The sequence below is a fragment of the Xiphophorus hellerii genome, chromosome 22, assembly GCF_003331165.1.
Source record: "Xiphophorus hellerii strain 12219 chromosome 22, Xiphophorus_hellerii-4.1, whole genome shotgun sequence".
Classification (NCBI taxonomy): Eukaryota; Metazoa; Chordata; class Actinopteri; order Cyprinodontiformes; family Poeciliidae; genus Xiphophorus; species Xiphophorus hellerii.
This window is the reverse complement of record NC_045693.1, coordinates 13,882,402-13,910,221: the sequence shown is the minus strand read 5'-3', so window position 1 is coordinate 13,910,221 and position 27,820 is coordinate 13,882,402. Positions and strand designations below refer to the sequence as shown.

General features: G+C 40.4%; 1 protein-coding gene across 7 annotated transcripts; it reads left to right on the top strand.

Annotated features, from left to right (window-relative positions):
- The first annotated feature begins 225 nt into the window (after positions 1 to 225).
- On the top strand, positions 226 to 26,639 carry LOC116713212 (vinculin-like). Of its 7 annotated transcripts, XM_032553299.1 has the most exons (24): positions 579 to 746; positions 7,600 to 7,670; positions 10,215 to 10,365; positions 10,926 to 11,034; positions 12,088 to 12,210; positions 13,191 to 13,351; positions 13,589 to 13,591; positions 15,380 to 15,470; positions 15,573 to 15,720; positions 15,814 to 15,967; positions 16,092 to 16,267; positions 17,813 to 18,003; positions 18,342 to 18,368; positions 19,505 to 19,704; positions 19,935 to 20,063; positions 20,204 to 20,353; positions 20,450 to 20,558; positions 20,657 to 20,959; positions 21,057 to 21,181; positions 22,099 to 22,284; positions 23,334 to 23,510; positions 25,264 to 25,467; positions 25,912 to 26,016; positions 26,111 to 26,639. In XM_032553299.1, exons 1-24 carry the CDS (start codon positions 579 to 581, stop codon positions 26,255 to 26,257), a joined length of 3,408 nt encoding a protein of 1,135 aa, XP_032409190.1. In that variant the 3' UTR covers positions 26,258 to 26,639. The 7 variants fall into 7 exon arrangements, with proteins under 7 accessions (XP_032409191.1, XP_032409194.1, XP_032409190.1 ...); XM_032553300.1 differs by lacking the exon at positions 13,589 to 13,591 and having other exon boundaries at positions 226 to 746; XM_032553303.1 differs by lacking the exon at positions 23,334 to 23,510 and having other exon boundaries at positions 227 to 746.
- The last annotated feature ends 1,181 nt before the right edge of the window (positions 26,640 to 27,820 follow it).

Sequence of the window (27,820 nt, the reverse complement as noted above, 5' to 3'; positions counted from 1 at the left end):
GGCTCAAATGTCAGATCGAGATTTAAAGCTTCATGAAAAAGATCGCAACTTCCCCGTTTAGGTTCACACATTATGAGCAGAGGTGCTGATTTGGCTCTCCACCATGAGAGGCTGGCCTTTTGGGGGGGGGGCTGCACGGAGCTAAACCTCATGGCTTGGAAATGTTTCACCTGCAACCAGATCTTCGCCTATATATCTTAGAATTACAATCTCTTCCCATCAAGACTCATTAACTTACCCCAACACTTTCCTTTTAGGGTGCACTGGCACGCATGACGTAATTTAGGAAGAGCTCTCGTTTGCGGAGTGTGTGCGTACAGCAGGGAGAGCGTCAGTGCGCACCAAGCAGCTTGGCAGCTGTATTCCTTGGCTCTGATTGGGCGGAGGGCGGTGATTCCTTCTGTCACGATTTGGGTTGCTCCCACCGGAGGACACCGTCCGCTCGAGTCCAGCTTTCACCGAGGTACTCAGGAGAGGAGCAGCAGAAAGAGAGAGGGAATAAAAGATCATCAGCGCTGGAGCTACCAGCTGCCTTTTATATTTTTCCTCCGTCGGGGCTGTGTTGAAAGTCGTTCACGATGCCGGTGTTTCACACCAAGACCATTGAGAGCATCCTGGAGCCGGTGGCCCAGCAGATCTCCCACCTGGTCATCATGCATGAGGAGGGGGAGGTGGATGGGAAAGCCATCCCGGACCTGTCGGTGCCGGTGGCCGCGGTGCAGGCGGCTGTGAGCAACCTTGTGCGGGTGAGTCCCGAGTTTGAAAAAAAAGCCATGGGGAAAATCCTGCCCGAGCGTCACATTTCTGTCCCAAACTTCCAGCGGTTCTGGGAACCGACTAGATCGATGAGGGGCGCAGACAGCCGCCGGCTTTATGGTTTATTCTTTCAGTTCCATGAATCATGAGGAGAAGAGACCATAAAACTGTCCTGGAGCTGCAGCTGATTATTTTCTGTGGCTTCCAGAAATATGGCTTGGAAATCCCAACTTGCTCCTCACTCGCCATTAAAAAGACATAAAGCTGTCGTGCACCAGCTGAGGTTCATGCTTGCATGTGTGTGTTTGTTTGTGTGACAGTCTCCTGCTTTAGTTTTTGTGTTTCCGTCAGGGCGCAACATGAAATGTCAAACTTTGCACAGACTGGAAGAGAGACCTGCCAACTTTTCAGTGGAGCTTGGAGATGGAGGGGGTGCGGTCAGTATTAAAAAAAAAACTTGTGGGATGTGCTGATGCCCAGTGGCGGTTCGGTCATGAATGGTCCCCTGAGACAGCCCCACCTTCTGCTCCCTGTCCTCTGTATTGAACTGTAAAGTTCAGGATTGTCCAGTCCGTTTTCACTGTTATTTACGTAATTTAGATGATTAATACTGATTGAAAAAAATAATAATAAGTATGAATTGTCATTATACCAGTAAGTAGCCAACATAGCCCAGAGATTAGGACTTGAGTCTGCATCCTAGACTCTGGTCACACTTCAGTCACAAAAACAAAGACCTAAGGCTTGACTTAGACTCGCTCTCTGAAAACCTGAGGTCTGGAACTTGTCATGCTCAATATTTATCTTCATATAATTGAGTGAAAGTGAGCCAGTAAGTGGAAATATTTTTAGTAATTAATTAGTAATTAGTTGTCCCCTCAGAGTTTCTACCTGACTTGCTGTGGTCGCAACATTGTGCAGTGTTGTGTTTCCCCGTCTTGCTGTTTTGACAGCTTCTGCCAATTAAAAAAAAAAAAAAGGTTAAAGAAGTCTTCCAAGTTTGTCTGTGTTTTATGTCTGAGCAGAATTTACAGTGAGTAATCCAGCGACCAGAGCCTTGACACAGATGTGTGTTCTGGTGCTCAGTTGTGTTAAATGTTCTTATGTTGACTTAGGCTATATAGACTTGAGCCATGACTTGGACATTTCATGGTGCTCCAGTAGAGAGAGATTTGGCAACCTGATGGCAGCTAAGCCGTAGGAGATTTGTGGGGTGGAAGAAATTAGGATCAATTGAATTCAGAGGATGTTCCTCTGCATGGGAGACCAGTGACAGGAGAAATGTCACTTGGAGACATGTTTTGCTTTTTTAGCTTCAACAAACTGAGTCAAACTACCAGAAGCTTTGAGGTTTCATGAAGAAACTCAGCAGTAAGATTTCCCTCATCTCGTTGTCTTGTGTTTTTTTTTTAATTCCTTTTTTTTTCATTTTCACTTTCTCCTTTATTTCATCTGTGACACAACTGAGTCACTTTGGTTGTTTTGAGTAGAAAGAGCCCAGTTTCAGTCAGATATTGATGCTTCCTGTGTATGCTCTGGCTGGAAGAAAAAAAAAAATCAGTACGGACTACATCATTTATGCTAATCTAGGTCGTTATTGATGCAATCTTCACTCACTTGCTAGGTCACTCAGGAGAAATCAACAGCAGACTATAAGCATGCTATCCCTTACATTATAAAAACAGAAAAAGTGTGGTCAATAGAAATCATCCTAAAGGATGATTTTGGATGCTTTGATGTGATATTTGATTATTTAGACCCTGATTTTCTGTATTTCTTGTTTGTCATTTGCAATTTAAAGAATTTGCTCCTCAAGTTTACTCTGAAAAAGAAAATTGTTGCATCAACTTCATTTAGGATAGGAGTTGAAATATTAATTTGATGAATGGGTAATTTGCAGTCTGCATTAGAGATAAGAAAGTTAATCTACTCTGATGCAATGCTATTCATCTTGATAGGGCCCTCGATGTCCACTGGCCATCACACACTCTCCTTCTCTCTCTGTTCTTGTGGGTCTATTTCATTCAGACAGCAAGCAGAAGGAGGCTAAAAGCCGCCTCAGGCTTGTCACTGGGTATCACATCATGGATATGAGAGTCCGGGAGGAGAGATCAGGGAGTTTCACGGGAAGCTATTGAACACAGAACAAGCTCTCAGGATGGAGATTTACAATAAAAGGCAAAATGATGAGGAAGATATCACGATAGAGGCGAAGAAGGATGCACTTAGAAGTCTCAGCGTTGAGAATCGCTGGTGTATTTTTAGAAAAAAGGAAGAGAAAAGCTTTCAGACTACTTACTATAGGCAGAGGAGAAAAAGATGCATTTGCTGACAGATTTGCAAGTCTAAAGAAGTGGGTGACAAGAGAGCACCAGCGATGCTTGAGAACGCAGCTTGTGAAATATCCACCACTCTGTTGCTGGGTAGATCAAGTTAACTGGATGTAAAGAACACCCAAAACCTAAAAGTGAAGCTGTTTGGAGCACACAGGCTTTATTTTAAAAGGATGACTCATATCTAGCCTTGTGCAGACCAAGTTAACACAGTACGCTATACAGCAAGATGCCAACATCACCACAAGGGTCCCAATGCACACTGATACGGTTACAGTTTACCCCATCCAGGGTGGGCTGAAGAAGGGAGGGGTGTTTGCATGCACTTAAGATCTTGGACCACGAAGACTCTTAAAATCGCTCAAGGCAGTGTCACTCTTGATCCCCCCTGAGGTTGAGCGTGGGCTGATGCAGATTCAGCTAAAGATGTGGGACATACTGCTGCTCCTGGTGCATCTGGTTGGAAGTGCAAGCGTTCATAGCGTTCTGCTGATTGAAGAGCTGGCTCAGGGAGAGAAGTGTCTGATCCTGAAGGAGTCAACATGGACTCCTTCAGGAGTGCATCTTTAGGGGGGAGGGGAGAGGAGGAATAAATAGATTTAGCACTGAGTAAAGAAAGTGCACACTTTACCGAACAGAGAGGGAGAGGAGGTATGTGAGAAGTAGGCCTGTCAACTGAAATACAGTGATGATATGATGCATAACGAGCTGAAGATAATACAGTGGAAGAAATGCCAACATTTTGCCAAAGAAAATGTTTTAAAAGGAAATGTAATTTAATTCATGTGCCAGCTCTCACCAAGGACAGTAAGGTCCATGTTTCTGCCAAACCTGAACAAATAAAACAAATACTTTTCTTTTTGTTCTTTGGCACACCAGAAATGAGTCAAAGTTGGTGACTTCATGATGAACTATGACCTTTTTACTTTAAAATTGGGATATTTGAAGCACTATGCAATAATGTCAATTTCTTCTTCGTAATGTAAGAGCAGATGTCTGTGTCTTTAAACCACCAGCAAACCCTCTTTTTTAAGCAATGGAAGATAAAATGATGGCTGACACATTCACATTTGCTTTTGACTTTGAAAACAAAGTTTGGTAGAAAATTATTAGAAAATGTTAGATTTTTTTAATGAAAGGTGGCATTAAAGTAAGTAAAGCCCAAAACATATTATTAGGCTAATCCTAGATCTTCAGTATCCCCAAATCCACTAATGTCATGGTGACTGAAGCAGATGATTTAAAGACAAAATCAATGTTGCAATAAGATGTTGGTCCATCACATTTCAGTTTTATAACTTCAGAACAAGCTGACATTAAGTTTACTTTCAAGAATTAGATTCCACTTTTCCAAGTATACTATCACTATCTGGAGCATTTAGAACATCATCTAGCAGAATGGGATGAGATGCCTTGCTCAATGGGGGTATTGTAGTATGGTTGGAAGCTGGAATTAAACCCACAACTTTTGAGTTGTAGGACAAACACCTTCTTATATTGAACAGGAGTCGTCCTAGACCCAGTTAGGATACTCTGTTCTTGTCAATAGTCAACTATGTTCAGACTTTCAGGTTTAAAGTTGTCAATGACTTTAAGGGGCAGAGAATGTGCCACTCTGTCACTCAGAGAGTGGCCGAGGTGTGCAGAGGTGGTTTGAGGTCTGACAGGAATAATTCTTCATTTACTTCAAACATCTAAAACGTTGTGCAGGGATGAGTTTTGTTACAGTCACTCAGCAGAAGCATTTTTGTGTAATTCAAGATCTGAAGAAACTGTTTTAAGTTGTGAGTCTTAGGTGAGACAAAGCACAGTTTGATACCTGTGATCAATAGCTGTCAGTTTCCTGCTGGAGCAATCACTTCTTTTAAAGATGTACAAACCCCACATACAGCCCGCTTCAATGTCCTCTGCAAACCACTTTACTCTGCATTATTAATGCATTGCACAATCAATAGCAAGTGTTGCTGCTTACAGGAAACAGAGTTCGTCTGGACGACCCTTCCGGGTCGCCACACTTGTAGAACTGCATTCCTTGGAAGTATTTTTTGAACAAAGAAAGTTTTCAAGACAGATCAGTTTCATCAGGTCATTTTGACATTTTCAGTTTCACCTTTTTGCAACTATATAGTAGGGGTTTAATAATGAAGTGCACCATTACTTCATTCGTTTTTATGTGTGTTTTGTTCACACAAAAGTGTAAACTGAATTTAAAGTTCGCCCAAATTAATTTGCATCCTGCAAATTAAGGACTTGTTCCGTTCCTACACATGTTATTTTTGTATTCAATGCATGGTTTCTGGAAAATAAGTTGTAAGTAATTCAAATGCAGGCAGACATTCTGTGAAACTTCTTATGCTTCTCCTCCCAATGCCTGTTATGCAACTGAATGAATGAATGAACAATTGTCATACTAAATGTTACATGCAGTTTTTGATTTAAACGGCTCACTCTTCCCTCTAATTAGACAAGAAGGTTTAACTTTTTTTTTATTTAAACAATTTACCCTCTGGGATTTTATGTGATAGACAAACACAGATTAGAACATGATTAGCAGGCTAAGCAAGAGCAGCTAAGATCCTGTTGGTAACTCTGGAGGAGCTGCAGAGATCCACAGCTCAGGTGAGAATAGCCTGCTGACACAGCAGTCCATGTTTCTTTTTATTGCACCATTCATACACATGGAAATCCATAGCACTTTATAGGATGTCAGTAGAAAGACAAAAAGAAAACAATAAAGTTTAAGAGCATTGTATGAAAGACACAGATGTTAAAATACAGATATTAACAGCAATTTTAAATCTGACTTTGGAGTGAAGTTTAATTTTGGCTCATATGGTGTCTAAATTTGGTTTGTACTTAACAATTATTTTATTTATATATTATTTATATTTAAAATTTTTAAACCTGGCCACATTATGTAAGGGGCGCATAAAAAATATGGAGAAAAAAAAAGATGCTCTGGCCAGATGAGAACAAAATTTAGCTTTCTGGCATACATGCAAAATGCTCTGTGGGATGGAAACCTAACACTGTACGCTAAATATACCACCCCCAGGGAGAAACATGGTAATGGCAGCATCATTCTGTGGGAATATTTTTCTTTGACAGGGAGCTGCTTAGAGTGGATGGGAAGATAGATGGATCTAAACACAGAGCAATTCAGTAAGATAAACTGTTAGATGCTGCAAAGGACATAAGTCTTTAGTGGCAGGACATCTAGAGCTACTATGGAGTAATTTGGTCGGTTCTGCCAAGGTCAACACCTAAATCTAATTGAGAACCTCTGGCTGTCTCTCAGGTATTCTCTTTACCCCATCTGACTGAACTGTTGCAAAGAAGAATTGGTCAACATTTTAGTAAATATGCAAAGCTATAATAGCAGCTGAAGGTTGGAGTACAGAGTATTGACTCAAGGTTGAACACAAATACACACAAGCTATTCAGATCTTAATTTGTAAAAAATAAAATAAAATCAAAGCAAGTATCATTTTCCTTCCACTTTACAATTATGCACTTCTGTTTTTGGTCTATCACATAAAATACCAGTAAAACCAATTAGTGGTTGTAATGTGGGAAAATATGAGAAAAGTTAAACAGTATGAATATTGTTCAATTGGCACTGCGAGAACAATAAGCAATATGGAGCTTTATTCTGTTTGCAAAATCAGCTAACACTGAACAGAATGATTTCTTGTTAGATTGTTAAGACTAACCAATAAACCATATCTCTGAGTAAAATTTGTGTGGTCAAAATAAGAAAATGCTGCAGCTCATACCACAGCCCATTTGCCATTTCCTGAATCTCTGGAGCCAAAAAGTCTATTAACAAAATTTCACTGAAGCAGCAGGAAGAAACTGATGTCATCATTTTGCTGTAATTGCATCTCAAACGTGTGAATGCTCAGGCATATAGGTGTGTGTGTGTGTCTGGGTGAGAGAGAGAGAGAGAGAGTTTATTTTATATTTTTGAAGGCTTTCAACCAGGAATCTGTTGGGATTCAGAATCTACGTGGAGACTGACATGCCAGACCACACACATTTATTTGACTATTTGAGGGCTGTAAGTTAATTTAAAATAATTAAAGCTGTGATTATGAAGTTTAGTGGAAAGGGTGTGCTTGTCCGTATGAGGCTGATCACGCTTGTGTGTGAAGGATGTAGTTTAGTAGCACTGAGCGTCTTCAGAAGAATCATGCAGCAAATTACTCTCTTTGGCTGTAGTAATGTTACAAGTTGCAAAAATGAAATAAAACTAAATTCTTCATATGTTTTTCATCTGGTTTAATCCTAAACACAGTTAGCTTTGCTTGCAAAGTAACAGACAGGAGAAATGAACTGGACCCCAAGCTGCTTTTCTCAGCTCATGAGAAATGACATGCATGCATGGTTGGAATAGGCGTGAATTGATACACACTCATTCACCCTTTCAGTCTATTAATAGTGCCCTTTAAAAAACATTTCCTGTCTTGCTGCAGCTAATGATAATAGAATAAATATGTGTGTGTTTCAGGTGGGGAAGGAAACTGTTCAAACCACAGAGGACCAGGTGATGAAGAGAGACATGCCTCCTGCTTTTATTAAGTAAGCCTATTGCTGAACCAGAGCTCATGTTCTGGAAAAATAAATGACTGCCACTGTATCTCTGTCTGACAGGGTCAGAATGCTGGAAATGATGGACTTTATCTCAGCACACAGAGAACTTGTTGAAAAGAGGATTCCAGGCGTTTTAATGTCAGGGAGCCTGGCTCCGTTCCCAGCCACAACAAAAAGCTACTTCTGAGGCCGAGCCCGGGTGCTTGTCCGGCTCCAGCATCCAGACTACTGAGAGGCTGTTAGCTGTTTTCCAGCTCGCATCCAAAGAGCTGACATAAAAGCTCAGGGTTCACCGAGAGCATTTATACAAATGTTAATGCCCCAGCTCTGTGGTTCTCCAACTGTGGTACAAGTACCTTTCATGGTACTTAGGTTGCATTGGTATCGGCCATTTACAGGGTGAATGCAAAAGTGATCAATAGCCAGAAGGATGAGTTGTTCAAGGACACTGAAATTTGCAACAAACAAAAACTATCTTCTAACTATCTTCCCTTGATTTTCTTCTTCCTAAAACTTTGTTGCGAATTGCTTTGGGTTCATTTCATATGCAGTGGACTCTCACAGCATTAAAGCTGTAATGCTCCACTTATGAGATGATAAGTATGATCTGGAGTGGACAACAGTGTGTGTGGCCACTGTTTGCCTCTAAAGTCTGGACATGGGTTTGTGAAGGTCACCAAAATCAAGTAAACCATGCCCCAGTTTGTAGTCAGAAAACCGCTGACCTAAGCTAGCTGCTATTAGCAATACAAGCTAGTAATTCTCTTCGTGTTTTAGATTTGTAAATACTGCAGCACCATCTTAACTGACAGAGGTTGAATAGTATATGTATTAAAAAATACATAAACCATCAGCAGTGCAAATAAAAGGCTTATTACCGCTGCTACCACTATGCTTCAAATACCTAGCAATGTTAAATTTTGAGGTCAGGGTCAGAGTAGAACTTTCCACTTTGACATTTCAACATGAAAATTTTGACTTCTGAGAAAAAACACAATTAAGCAGCATCCTTGAACCAAACTTACAGAATCAAATGATACAAATGTTTTTGATATTTTCCTTTTCTTTTTTTAGTCCTTTTGTATGAACACTGAAATAGTAAAAGTCCCGCTTTTTTTCTTTTTTTTTTCAATTGATGTTGATACATACAAATCTTGGTATGCTTTAACTTTAACACATCAACATACAGCTTGTTTTCCCACCCACTCCTCATTTTTCACTGTTGCCTGTTGATCAATTTGAAAATATTTTGTAGGTTCACAAAAATTATTCACATCTCCAGTAGGTCAAATCTTCTCTCACAAATGCACAGGCTAAATCTCGCTTGTGGGGCGTAGGAGCATGTGGGAATGTGAACCTGCCTAAATATAGACGAGCCATCGGGCATTGATACCCTGACCAATGGGGTCAGAATGAGGGGGGATTTAGCTTTATTTGAATCCTCATAAAATGCATCCCCTCTGGGTCAGTCACTGACTGAAGATTAAAATTCATGTTTAGAAGTCGAGCCAACATTTTTTCTTAAAATTTTTACAAACTGAAGATAACAAAGTTGATCATGTTGTCGCTTGAATTGATTTGAAATTGTAAGTCTCTCAAAACAGAGCAGTCACACTCTGAAGTACGTATGTTCTCAATTTAAACAAAGTATTGTAATGGGCATTTATAGAATCTTGTTTAAGTCTCACTTTTGTCCTCATATTCAACTTGTGTTTAATATGATATATTTTATTTTCATATAGCAATGTATCTGTCAAACATATTGTCTGCCTCACCATTCAAATTCTATAAGCATATCTATCATTAATATTTTCACAGAAACACATAATTTGACTCTGAAATACCACACAATCAGGAGGCACTTGCAGTCAAAACCTTTCTCCTTATTTTGCCTCAAATTCTGTGCAGCTAATTGTCTTTTAAAAGAAAGCATTTTCTTGGTTGACAAACTTTGTGGTCACTAACACCAAGTTGGTGGTCTGGCTGTTGACTCCCTGTTCAAGCTATCTGTTGTCGCTGTGGGATGAGACTGTCTTTGTTGGGTGAGGAGAAATCCTCACCCACAATTTCCGCACATATAATATTTGTATCAAAAGTGCTTCCTTCGTCCCTTTTCTCTCCAATTAAAGGACACACATTCATTAACACAACTAAAAAGGTGGGTTTTTCGGGGGTGGGGGGATTTGTCAAGACGACAATCCATTCTGGTCAATAAATACTAAATGTTACACGCCAGTACTCACATGTGGAAGTGCTTACCTGGTTTTGAAATAGTGACAACTCAGTTTCTGAAGAGTGTATTTTAAAATTATTTTATCAACTTCATAGAACCACAGATTGTGATTTTTTTTCTTGTTTCATGCTTTTTTAAATTTAATTACTCTGTCTCAATATTCTACAATACGTAGAATATGACACAAAATAAATATTCATTATTTACCATCGCAAATCACTTTACTTAGTGATTGACTGTAGGTGCTCGTCAATGCTTTTGTTGTAAAAAGATGTTCTAAGCCAGCTGCATGTTTTCAGGGTGGAGAACTCGTGCTCGAAGCTCGTTCAGGCAGCTCAGATGCTTAAGGCAGATCCATACTCTGTTCCTGCGAGGGATTACCTGATCGATGGATCCAGAGGAATTCTGTCTGGAACGAGTGACCTACTCCTTACCTTTGATGAAGCAGAGGTGTGTGTTTTCCTACTTACACCAATATACATGAGTGTCTTCATGCTTGCCATCCCTTCAGAGCAAGCTTTGGTCTATTTCAGGGAATTAAAGGTTTATTTAGCAGCTGCACAGAGGAAGGAGGAACTCTTGGAGCCGTAATGGAGGCTCAAATGCAGCTAGATCTAATCACAGAGATCAAATGACCTCCCTGTGTCATAATTCAGGATGTCTGTGTGTTGGCGTGTGCATGGGTGTGTGTGTTAAGGGTGGGGAAGGGGTGGGTGTGTGTGGGTGTGTGCGTGTGTGTGTGTGTGCATGAAGGTTTGATGGCAGCTCCATAAGTGAAATCACATTGGGCACATGATTAAGCTCACCATGTCTAATCACCAGCCTCACTTTCAGAAGAGCAGCTTTTCTCAGTCACAAGATGAACATCACAAGATTGTCGACGCACACACAGACACCGCAGAAACAACGAGGGGCGAGAAAAGCGCTCAGAATGAAGGCATTTGTTCTTGTTATGAAAAGAAGCGCTTTTCCTCCTCGAGATCTCACCTGTTACTACATTGTGCTTGCAGGTGCGTAAGATAATCCGTGTGTGTAAAGGTATCCTCGAGTATCTGACAGTAGCTGAAGTGGTGGAGACCATGGAAGATCTCATCACTTACACAAAAAATCTCGGACCAGGTTAGTAAAACACAAAGCAAGTTATTGAACAGCTTGACTACTGTGAAAAGATCCTGTTAAAGCCGACCCATATCAACATAATCAAAAAAACAATATTTACAGTACAGTGCCTTGTATACATGTTCATGTGACTTGAAACTTTTCACATTATTTATGTAAAAACCACAAGCTTCAATGCGTTTAATTTCAAATGTATGCAACAGACCCACACAAAGTAGTCATTTTTTAAAATAAACGCAAATTAAAAAAGGTGAAAACAGTAACTTGCACTTACATTTCATTTCAGAAAAAGTGTAGCACAGCTGTCACATGAAATCACAACCTTAGAATATAAACATTCAAGGAAATTTAGTACTTTTGCAAGCATGGTACTCTTGTAAGCATTTTATTTATCCACTCTTTAGAGCAAAATGCAAACAGTTGTCTTGCATCTTAATTTGATCTAATAGGGAATCATAAAAATTGCAACTTTAGGCCTAAAGTCGGAAAATACAGTCATAAAATCAACCATTGTTTGTAATTTCTGAACACTCGTGATACTTTAATAAAGACATATCAATCAATAGGTTCGTGAACTTACAATACTGAGTTGAATGTGTTTATAGGAGGTTTCTAAATGAAACAATTAACCTTCATTTTTTGTTTGGGTCAAAGATTAATCTGTTAAGATGAAAAAAAAATGAATTAGCCATTGACTCCTCTGACATCAAGATACTCTTAGTGAGTCTTTCCACTGGCAGGAGGATCATAAACAGACCATTTATCATCAGAGCATCGGGTTAATTACATTTTCAGAATGCTGTGACTTAATATGCTGGGGGAAGTCTAATGCCAAGGCTTCCTCACACACCACTGGTTCAGACATTGTTCGAGCTCAGTGGTTCATGAAGGAACGGCGTTTGAATATGTCTGTTAATCACTGTACCAGCTGGGTCAAATTCAAAGTCACAAAACATTTTCTGCCACCTACCCAGAGGAGGGGTTGAGTCATACTCGCCTCAAACTCTCGTTGGAAATCATTTTGCCGTGCTTTTTGTCTCTGTTTTTCACCAGGCATGACGAAGATGTCAAAGATGATTGAGGAGCGGCAGCAGGAGCTGACCCACCAAGAGCACCGACAGATGCTCGTCAGCTCCATGAACACCATCAAGGAGCTGCTGCCCGTTCTCATCTCAGGTGCATACGGGTGAACTTGTGTGGGCAAACGACAGTGCAGGTCGCAGAGCATCCAGCCGTTGTTATAGTAACACTGGTAATTACAGTCATTAGGTGCTTGGGATGTGAGACTGACGATGCGTCGCCCACTAACACCTCATCTACAGTCTGATGTACTGAATATACATTAAGATGAAACATTTCAGCTATTACTGTAGCTGCAAAAGATTTCAAGTAAGGTAGCTTGGGATACAGGCACTAATTAATATTTTTATATTGATAAGTCACATAGGTTTTGCAAAATTTCAGTATCAGCGGGAACTCACAGGTTTGCTCCAAACAGTTTTACAGAGGCTTTTTGCGTCATTTTAGTTGGTTTGTGTTGCTTTGTTCCAGATCCCAAGAGTATGATTCACTTATGCTGCCTGGTCAGAAGTTTACATACACCCATCATCCATGTGATTTGAATTTTGTCCTGGTAAATGATTTAGCTAAGTAACGTTTTTGTCTCCAGAGTCAAATTATCACACTACACACATTCAATAGACTTTGAAAAAACAAAAATACAACTTAGAATTCTGATTTTCTCTAATCCACACGCTGTCAAAATTGTTCATACACCTCCACTAATATCTGATTACATGTTCAATTCAATTACAATATGTGTGATTGGGATGATTGGCATCATCCCAATCACACATCTTAACTTGTTCTGGAATGGATGAAGCAGTTCCGGCAGAATGGCTTTTTGGTAAAATATTACCATGTGAAATGAAGACCAAAAACATCTAATGTTAAACTTGATTTAATTTTCAAATTTTTGAGGTCAAATCAAATCTGCTCTCCATTGCGTGAGGCTGAAATGCTTCTGCATCAGCACTAACCTAATGTCCAGGAATAAGTGAGGGATTTTGAGAGAAATGGCCAATTTAGCAGACAGTTTATTCATCTAAAATATTCATCTGGCAATACCTGTAATTCGATCAAATTTGTGTCTTCAGCTATAAAGATTTTTGTGGCAACCAAAAGCAGCCGAGGAGCCGGCATTGAGGAGGCTGAGAAGAACCGAAGGTTTACGTTTGAAAAGATGAGCGCCGAAATCAACGAGATCATCAGAGTCTTACAGCTCACCACGTGGGATGAAGACGCCTGGGCAAACAAGGTAAAATCTGTTTGGCACATAAGCAAAAACGACTTTCCTCATTTTTTTGCCCACAAACATTTGACACAAAGTCGAACTTAAGACAAACACTCTCCCCCGGAGGGGCATCTCTGAAAAATTCACTCTTTTACTTTCTGTCTCCATTTTTGTTTTTGCTCGCTAGTGTAACTCTTGGTTTTTCTTTTTCCCTTTCCTTTCTTTCTTTACCTTCTTCCTTCATTCTTTTCCTTCCTGTAGAAGGTAAGCCTGTCTCTTTCCCCCTCTGCGGTCTCCAGCATGCAAGCTTGTGGGTGTGTGAGTTTCTTTGTGTCTGATCGACACAGGAATGTGTCCTCACGCTTACATTCTGCATATCTGTCACTCAGGTATCCAAAAACAAGTGCGTCCAGTGTTTGTGTCAACTTATAAGCAAATGTGGTGATGTAAGGTGCTTCATCACTACAATAAATGGTTTTATGTGCATCTGTTTGTCAGTATATGTCCGACGGCCGAAAATGAGTTTTTTCACTCATTTAGCAGCAGCTGATTGTTGCTTGGTAGAGAATCAAAAACTGTGCAGAAGTGATGCCCAGAGCATCAGCTAAAGAGTCTCCAGCAGAAGTGAAATCTGTTTCACTCGTCCAACCTGTAACCCCTGCATGTTTCTCACACAGCGTCCTCAGACAATGATCTGTCCGTCTGTCTGTATATGTTTGCTGTGGGGATATTGCATACATAGTGTGTGGGCTGTGACAAGCACTTACTGTCAGTTCGCGAGGGGAAAGTGCTGGCATACGATGACTGCCATCCTCACGCCGGGTCATGAATTATAGAAATAAGCTGGTTGCTGTCCAGACACATTCATAATAGATGGCTTGTATTGAGCTGTTCCACTTGACCGTTTCATTCTCCTCCCAGCTGGAAAAAGCTTTTTTGTTTTCCTCGTAGGAAGCTGTCAAAAGTGTTTCTTTGAATATGCGAGGAGGTTGAACTTCATTATTTTCTCGTTTCTTATTCAGCTGTTTCTTTTCAGTAAAGCATTTGGCTAATTACTGGTTTATAAACATTAACTGATAACTATCAACTCAGCGTCCACTATTTGCAGTAAATGTAGCAAGAGCTTATTCAGAAGATTATTTTATTGATTTATAAGTTCCTATGTAATAAAGTTTTCAGAAGCCTTTTTTTACCTATATTTGCTGAAAGCCACCAAAAGTTAAAAATCTTATCATTTATCTTGTATTAGGTCTTCTGCTTTTTAAATAAAATTGTATGTTGTAAGCTAATTAAAAACACTTCCTTTTGGTGACATTTACTAATATAGGACACAGTCATATGTCTCAACAAATACTGCCTGATTTGAAAGTGAGCATCAGTTTCTATCCGCAGGTTATTCTAATATTATTAGTAGTAGCAGTAGTGGTAGTAGTATTTATAAAAGTAATGTTCCCTTATTAACTCTTCCAAGAAAATGTCCCTGTTTTACAGAATATTACCCCTGTTTTCCATTCTTCTCTTCTCAGAGTAAACAAGTCTAACAAGCTTACATTAGCTTGTTAATTAAACAGGATGTCTGCTGCTTGGGTAACTGCAGCCTGCAGATGACTGCTTAACAGAGTTGCTGCTTATGACATGCCAACTATGTTTATATGATTGATGGGTGGGTGGGTCTCTTTAGTTTCCCAAATCATGGCTCTTTGTGATTTCCAAGACTGGATTTATTTCCAAATATATTTTCTTGTAAGTGAGGGAAAGTGTCATATCCCTGTTTCAGCCATCTGACCATGCACACACTAGGTGGGGGAGGGGCAATGCTGCAGTAGTCTAGTAGTAGTAGTAATGTAAAATTCATTAGTTTTGAAACAATATATGTCTTAAATCTTAAGCGTTGGTACCCAGTTTCCAAAAACTTAATTACAGAATTTTTCCTTACAAGTCCAAAACTCAACAGGCCGTACCGTTGCTGTAGAAATAGCTTCGTATATATTAACCTGCATCAAAAAGCTAAACTCTAAGTTAATACACATCAGTTTTCTCTCTTTTCTTCAGGACATGGAGGCCCTGAAAAGATCTCTGGCTTTGATTGAATCAAAGATGGCGCAGGCTAAAAGCTGGCTCAAAGACCCACAGGGACAGCCAGGTAGCCCTGGATTCAATTTGAATTCTACAAACCTTCAGCTGAAACACATTCATTTTATTCAACATGTCCAACTCTGTGATTCTGCCACTCTGTCCTCCTCAGGAGACCCTGGCGAGGTGGCGCTGCGTGTCATTCTGGATGAAGCTGGTAAGGTGGGAGAGCTGTGCGCTGGGAGGGAGAGGAAGGACATACTGGCGACCACCAGGGCTCTGGGGCAGATGACTGATCAGATTGGAGATCTGCGTGTCAGGTAGTGTGCTTGTGTGTACTTCCTCCTTCTGGGTGTTTAAGTTGCATATTCTGATCTCATACTTCGGTTGACTGTATTTCCGGGTTTTGACAGAGGCCAGGGCCAGACTCCAGGGTGCATGCAGCGTGCAGGCCAGTGCTTACAGGGCTTAGATCTGCTCTTTGGCAAAGTGGACAGTGCTGCTCGGAGACTAGAGGCTCTAATCAACTCAAAGCAGGCCATTGCCAGGAGGCTGGATGCTGCCCAGGTCAGATAAACAAACATTCAGCTTCCTGCAGTTTTGTTTTTATTCAGTTTATTTTCAAGAAAAGCTCGTACTGTTTTTAGTGTTGTTCATCAGACTGAAATGCTGTTGCATCCTGCTTTTTCAGGCATGGTTGGCCGATCCTAATGGTGGTCCTGAGGGAGAGGAGAACATCCGAGCGCTTCTAGCGGAGGCCAAACGCATCGCAGACCTCTGTGAAGACCCCAAGGAGAGGGACGACATCCTGCGCTCCATAAACGAGATAGCAGGACTCACCGCCCGGCTCATGGAGCTGCGCAAACAGTATGATTTCCTCTTACTGCAACCACAAACAATACTTAAGTTTAAATATTTTGTTTACTTCCAGATGGAGTTTGCAACCACGAGCCACCAATAGGTGGCCTTTTTTATCCATGTGGAAAATGTGTTGTTGCTTGTCAATCGTGCCCATCGCTCCTATGTTAAGGTTTCTAAGAATTTAAATGTGGTGAAAAGGGTCGTGGTGTCACACAAAGGAGGATACCGGGCAGAATTTAAAGGGAAATATCTCTTAATAAACAAGCTGTTTAACTGATCGAAAAAGAAAAACGCAGCAAAAATAGCTACAATTGCTTGCAAAAGCATTTACACCCCTTTACTTTTTTCACATTACAACCATAAACATGTATATTCAATAGGACTCTGTGTAATAGACCAACACTAGTGTATAGTTGTGAAATAGGAGGAACATCTTCGAAATTTACAAATATATGTCTGAAAAGTGTGGCGTGCATTTATATTCAGCCTTTTTTAGTCTGATACCCTGAAATAAAATCCTGTGAAGAATTCACCTCGTCAGTGAATAGTTGAGATGAGTGTAATTTTTAATCCTGCTCCTGCTGAATTTCTGCGCCACTTTTTACTGTGATTCTCCTTCACGCATTAATCAATGCATTGTATGTTTAGATAAATGTATATCCAATGAAGGTGATATAACAGTTGAGAAAGAGCAGAACAAATATATTGAACAAAAATTTGCTCTGCTTTGAGTCACAAATTAAACCCAATTGTAGACTCATTTCTCCATTTCTGGCCGTCTGACTTTCAGACTTTTCTCATGACTGCAGAGGATAATGTTTAATCCTGGTTTAATGTCCATCAATATGAATTTGTATGTAATGCATCCGTCAAAAAATGCATCTTGAAGTGGGGAAAAGACATATATAAGTCGCTCCTGATTATAAGTTGCACTGTCATCAAACTACAAAAAAATTGCAACTTATAGTTTGGAAAACGCATACTTTCCCTCAGACTGTCACATATGTCATGTAATTGTCTGACGTTTTAAGGGTATAAATATTTTTGCAACCCACTAAAAGCCACTGAAATACAGCACTAGATAGTCATGAGGAGAGATATACATTTAAATGATAAAAGAAAGCTATGTGGCTGTGCTTGTATACACAGCTGAATTATCAAGCCTAATCTAATCAGGAACAGGGCGTACTGTATGCAACAACACAGATCATTCCTGCCTGTGTGATTTCCAAGAATCCAAAATAAAGACTTAATTTAAGTCTTTAAGTCTGTTAGATTGATGTTAGAAATATTTCTACATTTTTTGTGAAAGGAGAAATTAGTCGTCTTTTTTAACACATTCATTTTATTAGAAAAATAAAGGTCAAATTGGAAATAAATACTTTCAAGAGGTATTTCCCTTTTAAGATGCCGCCTAACATGTTAATAGCAAGACCTTTACCAGATGATGGGTTTGAAGGCCAGATTTAAAAAAGGATTTTTTTCCTCTATGTAATGTAAATTAAATTTTTCCTCCAATGAAGTCATTTACTGTATGTGCTACCATGACAGGGGTAAAGGCGACAGCCCAGAGGCCCGAGCTCTGGCAAAGCAGATTGGAGGGGCTCTGCTAAACCTGCAGTCCAAGACCAACCGGGCGGTGGCCAGCATGAGACCAGCAAAGCCTGCTGTCACGCTGGAGGGTAAAATGGAGCAGGCTCTGCGCTGGGTGAATAATCCCGGGGTGGATGACAGAGGCGTAGGTGCGTTCACATGCATTGTGGCTGAAAGGACATAATGGTGTTCTGCCTTTTTGTGTTTTTGGTGTAGCCTGTGATGATGATGGATTCTGTGCAGAAGTAGTGGACGGCTTGCATCAATAACTGAACATGCTGATGAAAGATGTGGGATGCTTATATGCTGTAATGACAGCAAGTGTCTTGCTCAGGAAATTGACATTCACACTGTGATTCAACTCATGCATGATTCATTAAATGACTCGGTTTACTCAGAGTGTTGTTTCCTAATCCTTTGTTACGCTGTCTTCCTGTCTTGTCTTTTGATCGTTTCCTCTCTTTCCCATGCTTCCCTCTGGGAGCAGAGTGTGAGAGGATAGAGTGGAACACAGGTACCTGCTCACTGTCAGCCATGTTGAAAGATAAAATGAAACACTATAACATGCATGGGCTGCTTTGACATTCTCACAGTATGATAAAAAGTAATAAAATTGGTAGAATATCCATGTGCTAAAATTAGTAGCAGTTTTGAATTGCTGAAGGTTTTGCATTTCTGCCAAGTATGACATGCTATTATTATCTTATTAAGCTAGTAGCTTAGCTTAGGTAGCATACAATGATCTTCTCAACAAAGATTGCAGCTTTTTAATTGTAGTTTTAATAATGTCACTGTAAAAAAAAGAGTGACTGAATGTTTCCAAGCCACTGCTGTCTGTAGCTTTAGAAAGAGTTATCTTTCTTATCTGAGAGCAAAGCATAGGAGCCTAGCTAAACCTCGATGAGATGACAGAAACCAGCCCAAGCAGTGCTGTGAAAGAGCATTTTCTTCTCCAGAAGAAATTTCTTCTGTCTTTCTTTTTTTTTTGCTACTCTTAAGTGTTTCAGATTCTCATCTGAAACATTTTTAAAATTGGACAAAGATAACCTGAGTAACTACACGGCAACAAAACCTGAAGATTTAATGTATTATGTGAAAAAGCAATCGAAGCCATCGCGTACCCTATGTGGAAATATTATTGCTCCTTTTTTAAAATCATGAATTAATTCTGATTCCTCTTTGACCAGATCAACAAATCACTTAAAGAGAATCTATTTGACAATATGAGGTGGGCTGAAATATTTCTATCTATCTTTCATGCCCCAATCTAGAGAAATTCAAGGCCATTGATATGTATTGTTTGGGAAGGATTACAAGGACATTTCTAAGGGACTCTTTGGGAGTCCAGTGAACCACAGCAAGGGTTATTTTTGACAACCGAGAAGAAACAGAACAATAAAAATTGTTTTTTTATTTACTCAGGTTATCAGGCTAACAAAATAAATAACTAAAGTGTCAAGTAATTTCACAACACTGTTGATTTTTCTGCAACAAAATACAGAATCAGCTTTTCCCTTTTAAGAAGAAAAAATCTGCAGTCAATACACATGCAATGCTTGATGCTGTTGCCTTAATATTCACTTGTCATTGTTCTGACTGAACACCAATAAGGTATTCTTGTCCTTAGATATTTTTCTCGTGACTCCACAGGCCAGGCAGCAATCAGAGGAATGGTTGGAGAAGGGAAGAGGCTGGCTGGAGGCCTGTTGGGTCCGTACCGACAGGACATGGTCGGGCGCTGCGACCGAACAGAGGGGCTGATGACAGCTTTGGCAGACATGGCGAGCAGGGGAGAGGCTGAGGCTCCTCATGCACGAGCCACAGCGGCACAATTGCAGGACACCCTCAAGGTATTGCTGCACTTAAACAATAAAAGCTAGATTATATTTAAATAAAGCTTTTCTTGGGCTTATTGTTCGACATAAGTGAACTTAAGTTAAGATCATAAACCTGCCTGGCAAATGCTGTGGAGAAAATAATCCTGTAAGAAAAATAGATAAAACTCAGTTGAGGATGATGTAGCATCCTTAGTGCAGAGCTCCATCTTGTGGATAGATGCAGCATTCTCTGCTTCTACCAGGACCTGAGGCAGCATATGCAGGAGGTGATGACCCAGGAGGTATCCGATGTTTTCAGCGACACCACCACCCCCGTCAAGCTGCTGGCGGTGGCTGCAACTGCTCCTCCTGATGCGCCCAACAGGCAGGAGGTCAGTAAACAAACAAAACAACAACAAAAGAAAACATGGTCTCAGCTCCGAACAATTGTTCTCTTATCACACCAGGCTTTTTTGGTGTCATTGTTTAAAAAGGATTGCTGTGTTTAGACCAAAACAAGTGTTTCTCAAAGGTCTTTGAAGAACGTGCAGGGAACTTTGAAACCCATGCTGGACGACTGGGAGCAACCGCAGAGAAGGCCGCCGCTGTGGGAACGGCGAATAAGAGCACAGTGGAGGGAATTCATGCTGCCATGAAACACGCCAGGGAGCTGACGCCACAGGTGTGCATGTTAGTTTTACCTTTCATCATGATGCAGACTGATGAGGCACATGGTTGTCAAACTCAATCCGAACACGTTGTGTTTGTTTATCTCCAGGTGACTTCTGCTGCTCGGATCTTGCTAAAAAATCCAGGAAACAAAGCAGCCTATGAGCACTTTGACACCATGAAGAACCAGTGGATTGACAATGTGGAGAGACTGACCGGTAAGGGCTTTCTTGACCCACTTTAAATTTTAATTTTCACTGTAATTTCAGCAACTGCATGTTCAGTTGATGTGCATTTTCGTCCATGTGTGCCTTAGGTCTGGTCGACGAAGCCATAGACACCAAATCCTTGTTGGATGCTTCTGAGGAAGCCATTAAAAAAGACATTGACAAGTGCCGAGTTGCCATGGCAAACGTTCAGCCCCAAATGCTCGTTGCCGGGGCAACAAGCATAGCGAGACGAGCTAACCGGGTCTTGTTGGTGGCCAAGAGGGAAGTGGAGAACTCTGAAGATCCCCGGTTTAGAGATACTGTAAAACATGCGTCTGACATCCTCTCGCACACCATCTCACCCATGGTGATGGACGCAAAGGCTGTGGCTGGGAACATACAAGACAAAGGTTACTGCTCCAAATGCAGCCATGTAGGATGCTGCAATAATGAGTTACTGTTATTTTCTCTCTCACCTCTGTCTCTTCTGAATGATTTTGGTCACAGGCCTACAGAAAGCATATTTGGACTCTTGTCAAAGGATCTTGGCTGCAGTGGGAAAAGTCAGAGAAGCCTTCCAGCCTCAGGAACCAGACTTCCCGCCTCCGCCTCCTGACCTGGACCAGCTCCATGTAGGCACATTCGAATTACTCAAACTGTCTGCCTTCCTCTAGTTTTAGTTGTTACATTTGAGACACTATGTCTATACAGCAAACAATCACCATCATTTTTAGAAACAAGATATGAGTGGAGTTTGAATGTATTATGGAGTTGCTGTCATCCATACAGTATCAACATATTTAGAGGCTCTAGTAAATATGTTTGGGTTATTTGGAGCAGATAGCCCAAATACAGTATTAATCTCATTGATATTTGGGTTAAACTTTAACCCAAGTTCCTTTGGATTAAAGTACATTTAAATTGATTTTCTTCTGTAGTTTTTAAGTAAAGTAAGTAAGTAAAATTGTATTTGCAGAACAATTAAAACAAAAAGTACATTAAGCAAAAGCCACCCTGAATAAAAATGTCTTTTAAACCAAAGTTCAAATATTTTTACTATGTTCAAGGTTTGTCCAGGGAGCCCATTTAATATTAGCCTGCTTTTTCTTCTACCAAACCAGAGTAGATGTATCTGAGGACCTCTTATGATCAAATTTGATTTTTTTCCCACTAGAGTCAACCATCTTTGAGTTAAAATTTGAGAATTTAGAGACATTGCAACTGTTTGGAAATTACTTCAATCGTCACTGAGTCCTTTAGGCTTTCTAATTTTAAACTTGTAGGTCTCCATTTTGTCAAGGAAAAAATACATTTTTGAAATGTTAGGAGAAATATCTGTTTTTGATTTGGCATACATGAAACATTGACATTTGTGGAAATTAGAGAAAAATAATCAGAGTAAATTGAAACCTGTGAAATGACTTTTTGCCTTTAAAGATGATTGTGTTCTGGAAAGAGAAAGGTTTGAGTAAGAAGAAAAAAGTAAGAAATTCATGCTCATCATGAGGGTAAAAAGTATGAAGATGAGTGTAAAGTTCTGTTCTTCCAGGTTAGTGATGAACAGGCTCCACCTAAACCCCCGCTGCCGGAGGGTGAGTTGCCTCCACCCCGTCCTCCTCCCCCGGAGGAGAAGGACGAGGAGTTCCCGGAGCAGAAGGTCGGCGAGGTGCTCAGCGAACCCATGATGGTGGCGGCCAGGCAGCTGCATGACGAAGCGCGCAAGTGGTCAAGCAAAGTCAGTTCAAACAAACACACTCATAAATACTACTTTACAGAAAAGATCTATGCCGAGTGTCTCTGTTTTAGTGAAAACATTTAAACTACTGTTGCAGAGCGTACAATTGCTCTCCAAGACGCTTTTCCTGTGATTTTGTTTGAGAAAATCTGAATTTTTCTTTTGTTATCCTGAAATGTGGAGATCAGTGGTTCAACTCCACTTTCAGAGGAAAACTGGAAACTGTCATCTGTTCAGTTTGAAGGCATGCACACTTACTTCACGGAGAAATGTAAGAAAAGTGCATAACATAAGGATAAAACGAGGAGTCTGTACTGCATGTACTATATTAAGGTGTTTCTTAATACAGGACCTGATGTTGCATTGATTGATTTATTAGCATTAGCACTTCATGACCAAGTTTTGTCACTGAGGATAAAAACAAGGATGCTCTTATCATCTCTTTGTGTCTCATAACCTTTCTCCTTTTCAGTTCCTCTGAAATGTTTTTTTGAAAAAGCTGATTTTGATCTTCTGCACGCATGAGAAATTTGTTTGAAAATAGGTGCAAAAAAAGGTTAATTCATAAAGGTGATCTGTCATGCTCACTGCTCAACTCTTTAGCCTACCAGTAATAAGCCAGACACTGACTTTGGGTGCAGTTAGATCCTGTTTGATGGTAGATCATGAACTGTCCACTCAGCCATCCCCTCAGGCACGTCATGCACTTGCAGCCCTCCTTGCAGATCTCTTCTGTCCTCTTTTCTTTTCCTCTCCCATCAAAGCTGTTTTTTGCCCTTTGGCGTGTCATTTCACCACCCTATCCCTGTTCTTTCACCATGCTTTTGTTAAACTACCTGTCCTCTGTTCTTTCATTCAGTGCTGCTCATACTGTACTAAATGCCTCCCTCTCCACCTGCTTTCCCTTGCTTCCCCCTACCCTTCTTCCTCCTTTATTTCTCCCTCTTCCTCCCCCTTTTGTTCTCCTTCCCTCCCTGTTTCCTGTCAATCCTCCGGCCATCACAAAAATCCCCCGCCCCTCCACTCGTCTTACTCCCCGCCTGGCCCAGCCTGAGGATGAGGAGGCAGTAGAGGAGAGGGAGGTAGATGATGAAGATGAGTTTACTGATGGTGAGGATGACTATGAGCCAGAGCTGCTGATGATGCCGTCCAACCAGCCTGTCAATCAGCCCATTCTGGCAGCTGCCCAGTCTCTCCACCAGGAGGCTCGCAAGTGGTCCAGCAAGGTCTGCGCACGTACATGCACATGAGCGTACACACACAGTTGAGACTGGTGGGAGAATCTGCTAGCCCTGTTTGAGCCCACTCACACACCCACACACACGCCCTCACCCTCAAATACACTGCATTGCAAAAGTAATCAAACCCGTTTAATATGTTTAAATTTTGCACTACCAAAGACATAATACAGACCGATGTGAAATAGTTCATAATTCTGAAGTGAAAGGGAAAGGATATGTGGTTTTCAGATTTCTTTTTATTGAAAATAAAAATCTAAAAAGTGTGGTATGCATTTGTATTCAACACCCCTGAGTTGTTACTTTCTAGCACCATCCTTTGCAGTTGTTAAAGTGCCTATCTTTTTGGGTATGTCTCTACCACCTCCACATACTTACAGATGTATTTAGAGAAGCTCAGCAGAGTGTCTATAAACAAAAAAATTCAAGCCTTGCAAAAGATTCTCCAATAAATTAAGCCCTGGACTTTGACTGGGCCATTCTAACACAAGTGTGTTTTGATTTGATTATGTTTAGGTTAAACTTGAACCTCCGCTCAAGTTTAGCCAGCCTCTAACGGCTTTTCTTTCAGGATTGCCCTGTATTTAACTCTATCTGTCTTTACATCACCTTTGCCAGCTTCTGCTGAAGAAAAGGATCACCACAGCAAGTTTCAACTCGCAGATATTGTGTCCAGGGAGGTGGCCAGTATTCATTTTCTGCCACATATGGTTTCACAGATTGGTTTAGAAAAATATTGTTTTTCTCAACTGCCCAGAGCTTCTTTTTGGGACTTTTCTTATGATAATGCATGTCTCAATTTTAAAGAAAAGCCATTGTCTTTAGCACATCTTGATTTTGAAAACCACAGATCATTTTGTTTTACTTCAGAAGTATGCTCTACTTGGTCTATTGGTGATTGTTGGTCTATTCCATAAAATATATATAAACGTATTCAGATTTGTTGCTGCAAGGAGGCAAAATGTTAAAATCTTTGAGAGGTATGAATACTGTTGCGAGGCACAGCACACCCAAGCATGCAGACCACGGCCATGCAGGACGAGAAACACTTCCTGGAGTTTTAGCAGACGGTGACTGTGGCTGTGTGAACCATCGGCTGTGCATCTCCCACCATGGACATGCCCCACCAGCTGCAGCTGCTGTTTCACTGCTGCTGTGATTTTTTTACTCAGAGATGACTGACACACACATGTATGCTGATCCCATTGCTAAAGTTTCACACTGGGTTAACGACTGTCCTCTTCACGTGTTCATGAATAAAACGGTTCAGTGGAGGAGCTTCCTTCTCACTCTTTTTGTCACGGCCGGCCAACCAGTAAGGCCAAGGATGACAGTTTCCTAAAGACTTCAGGGTGATGCAGCTTTGACATCTAACCACCTGCTTACTCAGTATGACAACCCGCTTCAGCTTCCTATCGTTTCAAGTTTGCACTAATCATCTCAGCACCATGGCATTACCTCACAGGAACTAACCTCAGTTTGACTGTGATGTCAGGATGATATTTAAAGTCAAAAACGTGATAAACTGCTGGGACACTGCATGCAGTGGGCTGTTAAACATCCTTACATTTGATGCTTGTCTTGGTCATTTCATTCATTACCTCACAGCACTATTTTGTTGTTCTACATTATATTATCGGAGTATTTTGCAAAGACATGGCTCACAGTGAATGCTTTGCTACACAGTACTCCTCTGATTACAGCTGCTTTGACTTCTCGCCACCCTACTTTCTCTGCACAGGGTAATGACATCATAGCAGCAGCCAAGCGGATGGCTCTGCTGATGGCTGAAATGTCTCGGCTGGTGCGTGGCGGGAGCGGAAACAAGCGAGCGCTGATTCAGTGCGCAAAAGACATTGCCAAGGCCTCGGATGAGGTGACGAGACTGGCTAAAGAAGTGGCCAAGCAGTGCACAGACAGACGCATCAGGACGAACCTGCTGCAGGTAGAACATACAGCAAGGCCCAAAATTATTCATACACCAGTGCAGTTTTGACTCAGGTTTAAAGTAATTTTTTAAATATTTACTAACAGGTTTAGTCTAAATGTAAGTTGTCTAACTTTTTTGAGTGGAGCAGCCAGAATCCAGACTTGAATTTACTGGAAGGGAAGCTAAAGATTAGGGTTATGGCAAGGAGGGCTTCGAATCAAGATACATCAGCAAAATACCTGGTGAAACATGCAAAAAGCTGCTCAGGTGTTTGAGCGCTGTAATGGTAATAAGATTTTTCTTTTGACTTTTGAGAAGAATATGAATAATTTTCAAAATTCATATTTGAACTAAAATATAAATAAATGTTTTCTGATACTCCTTTGACCAAACTCCCAAATTAATCTTAATCTGAAACTTTGATTGCTGTAGTTTCTAAATGATCTCCCCCTGGTACAGGTTTGTGAACGAATTCCCACCATCAGCACTCAGCTGAAGATCCTTTCCACTGTCAAAGCTACCATGCTGGGACGGACAAACATTAGCGAAGAGGAGTCAGAGCAGGTAACACAGAATAACACATCTGCACTTCAGGACAACAATATTATCCTGTTACATATTCACTAACAGCTCCTCGTTCGTTTAATTCCCATTCCAGGCTACGGAGATGTTGGTTCACAACGCCCAGAATTTGATGCAGTCTGTAAAGGAGACAGTGCGAGAAGCAGAAGCTGCCTCCATTAAAATCCGCACAGATGCAGGATTCACCCTCCGCTGGGTGCGCAAGACGCCCTGGTACCAATGAACTTACCTGCTCTCGCTGAATAAAAGTAGCAACACGCGCTCTCATTTTGAGCAGGCGTATCAAGAGGAAACTGCAGGATTTTGAGCCATTCTCCACTTTAGTTTTAGGTGGGAATCTTTGATTTGTTATGGGTGAGAATTTAGCTTGGCTCACTTTTGTCCTCAACTGTGGAAACACACAGGTTTATCAGGAGACTTTTTAATATATATTTTTGGTATTTTGGGTTATTAGACTTTATCTAAATCTTAGGTATATATTTTTTGCATGACTCATTTTCTATTTTCTAATAGCAGATTCTGTCATGGAGACTCTTAATGCTTAGAGGATGTTTGAAATTTTGCGTTGTTTTTCAGTCCTGGTTTTGTAATGTATGTTGTATATACAATAATTGTCTGCTTCATGGATGATTCACCAAGTTTGACACTAAAGTGTAGAGTTTTGAGTGAGCTTCATGTATACTTTCAGTCATCTGAAAATCTATGATATCAACAGAGGTGCCTCATCACTGTTGCCACTGGTGATGTTTATACACTGCTCAAAAAAATAAAGGGAACACTTAAACAGGTGTTTAACACTTAAAGTGTTCCCTTTATTTTTTTGAGCAGTATATTTCAGTAACGAAAAAATCTTGTGGGTTTAAAAGTAAAAAAGGTTATTAAAAGTTAGTAATATCTAAAAAGATGACAGTATTGATTTGTGAGACAGTGCAGTTTAGCTGATTAACGTGTTTATTTTTATGAACTTTTACATTTAATGATGCCAAAGGATTTGTTTTACATTATTTGCAAGCCTCTTTGAATTGTTTGTACACTCAAAATCCAGGTTATTATAAAAAAATAATGCAGATCAGTTTCATTTGAGGTGCTGTAGTAATGGTTGATGTTTGTTAATAGCACAAAAAACTAAGGTTTGTGAATGTTTCCTCTGCTTTGCATTTTTTTATCTAATTGTAGTTCTTTTGTGGCTGCATTCTGTAACAGTAGAACTGTTTGGGATTTACAGTATTAGAGCAAAAGTAGCTTTTACCCATCCCAATCTGAGTTCTCTGATGCAACTTTTTTTTTTCTTTTTTTTTTAGATGACCCCGGTGGTTTGAGAAGTAGTTCTGTAATAACCAGAGTAACAAACTATATTTTTTAAAGATTTAAACATTTAAATAATTGTTAGTGGTTTTAGTTAGTAAATTAAAAAGAAGCTGAAAGACAAACTGATGTCACATACAGATCCAGTCAGAAGTTTACTTGCACTCATCAGCATAAATGTCAATCTTGCGCCCGACAATTTATTTGATCTGCTTTTTTTTTCAGCAACTTTAATGACTTTTAAGATAAGAATCAACTGCACAAGCTTGAGTCTGTCTTGCGTTCTTTTTCTTTTTAAAAGCCCCACCTTAACTCCTCCAAACATTCTTCTTTTGTGTCAAAACATCTCAGTATTTGTCTCCCTAGATTAATTTTCTTCCGAAATCATCAGGCTTGATGGTATTTATTTCTTTCCTCTCAGCTGATGCGAACCTGCCCTGGTGTTACAAGATATTTTTGGCTTGATGGTTCCTGTCTTTTT

Bases quoted from the DNA above. Each gene is read 5' to 3' on its own strand.
- LOC116713212 (XM_032553299.1), top strand. From the start codon at position 579: ATGCCGGTGTTTCACACCAAGACCATTGAGAGCATCCTGGAGCCGGTG. The intron at 7,671-10,214 runs GTAAGCCTATTG...GCATGTTTTCAG, and splicing joins ATGCCTCCTGCTTTTATTAA to GGTGGAGAACTCGTGCTCGA. The intron at 11,035-12,087 runs GTTAGTAAAACA...GTTTTTCACCAG, and splicing joins CACAAAAAATCTCGGACCAG to GCATGACGAAGATGTCAAAG.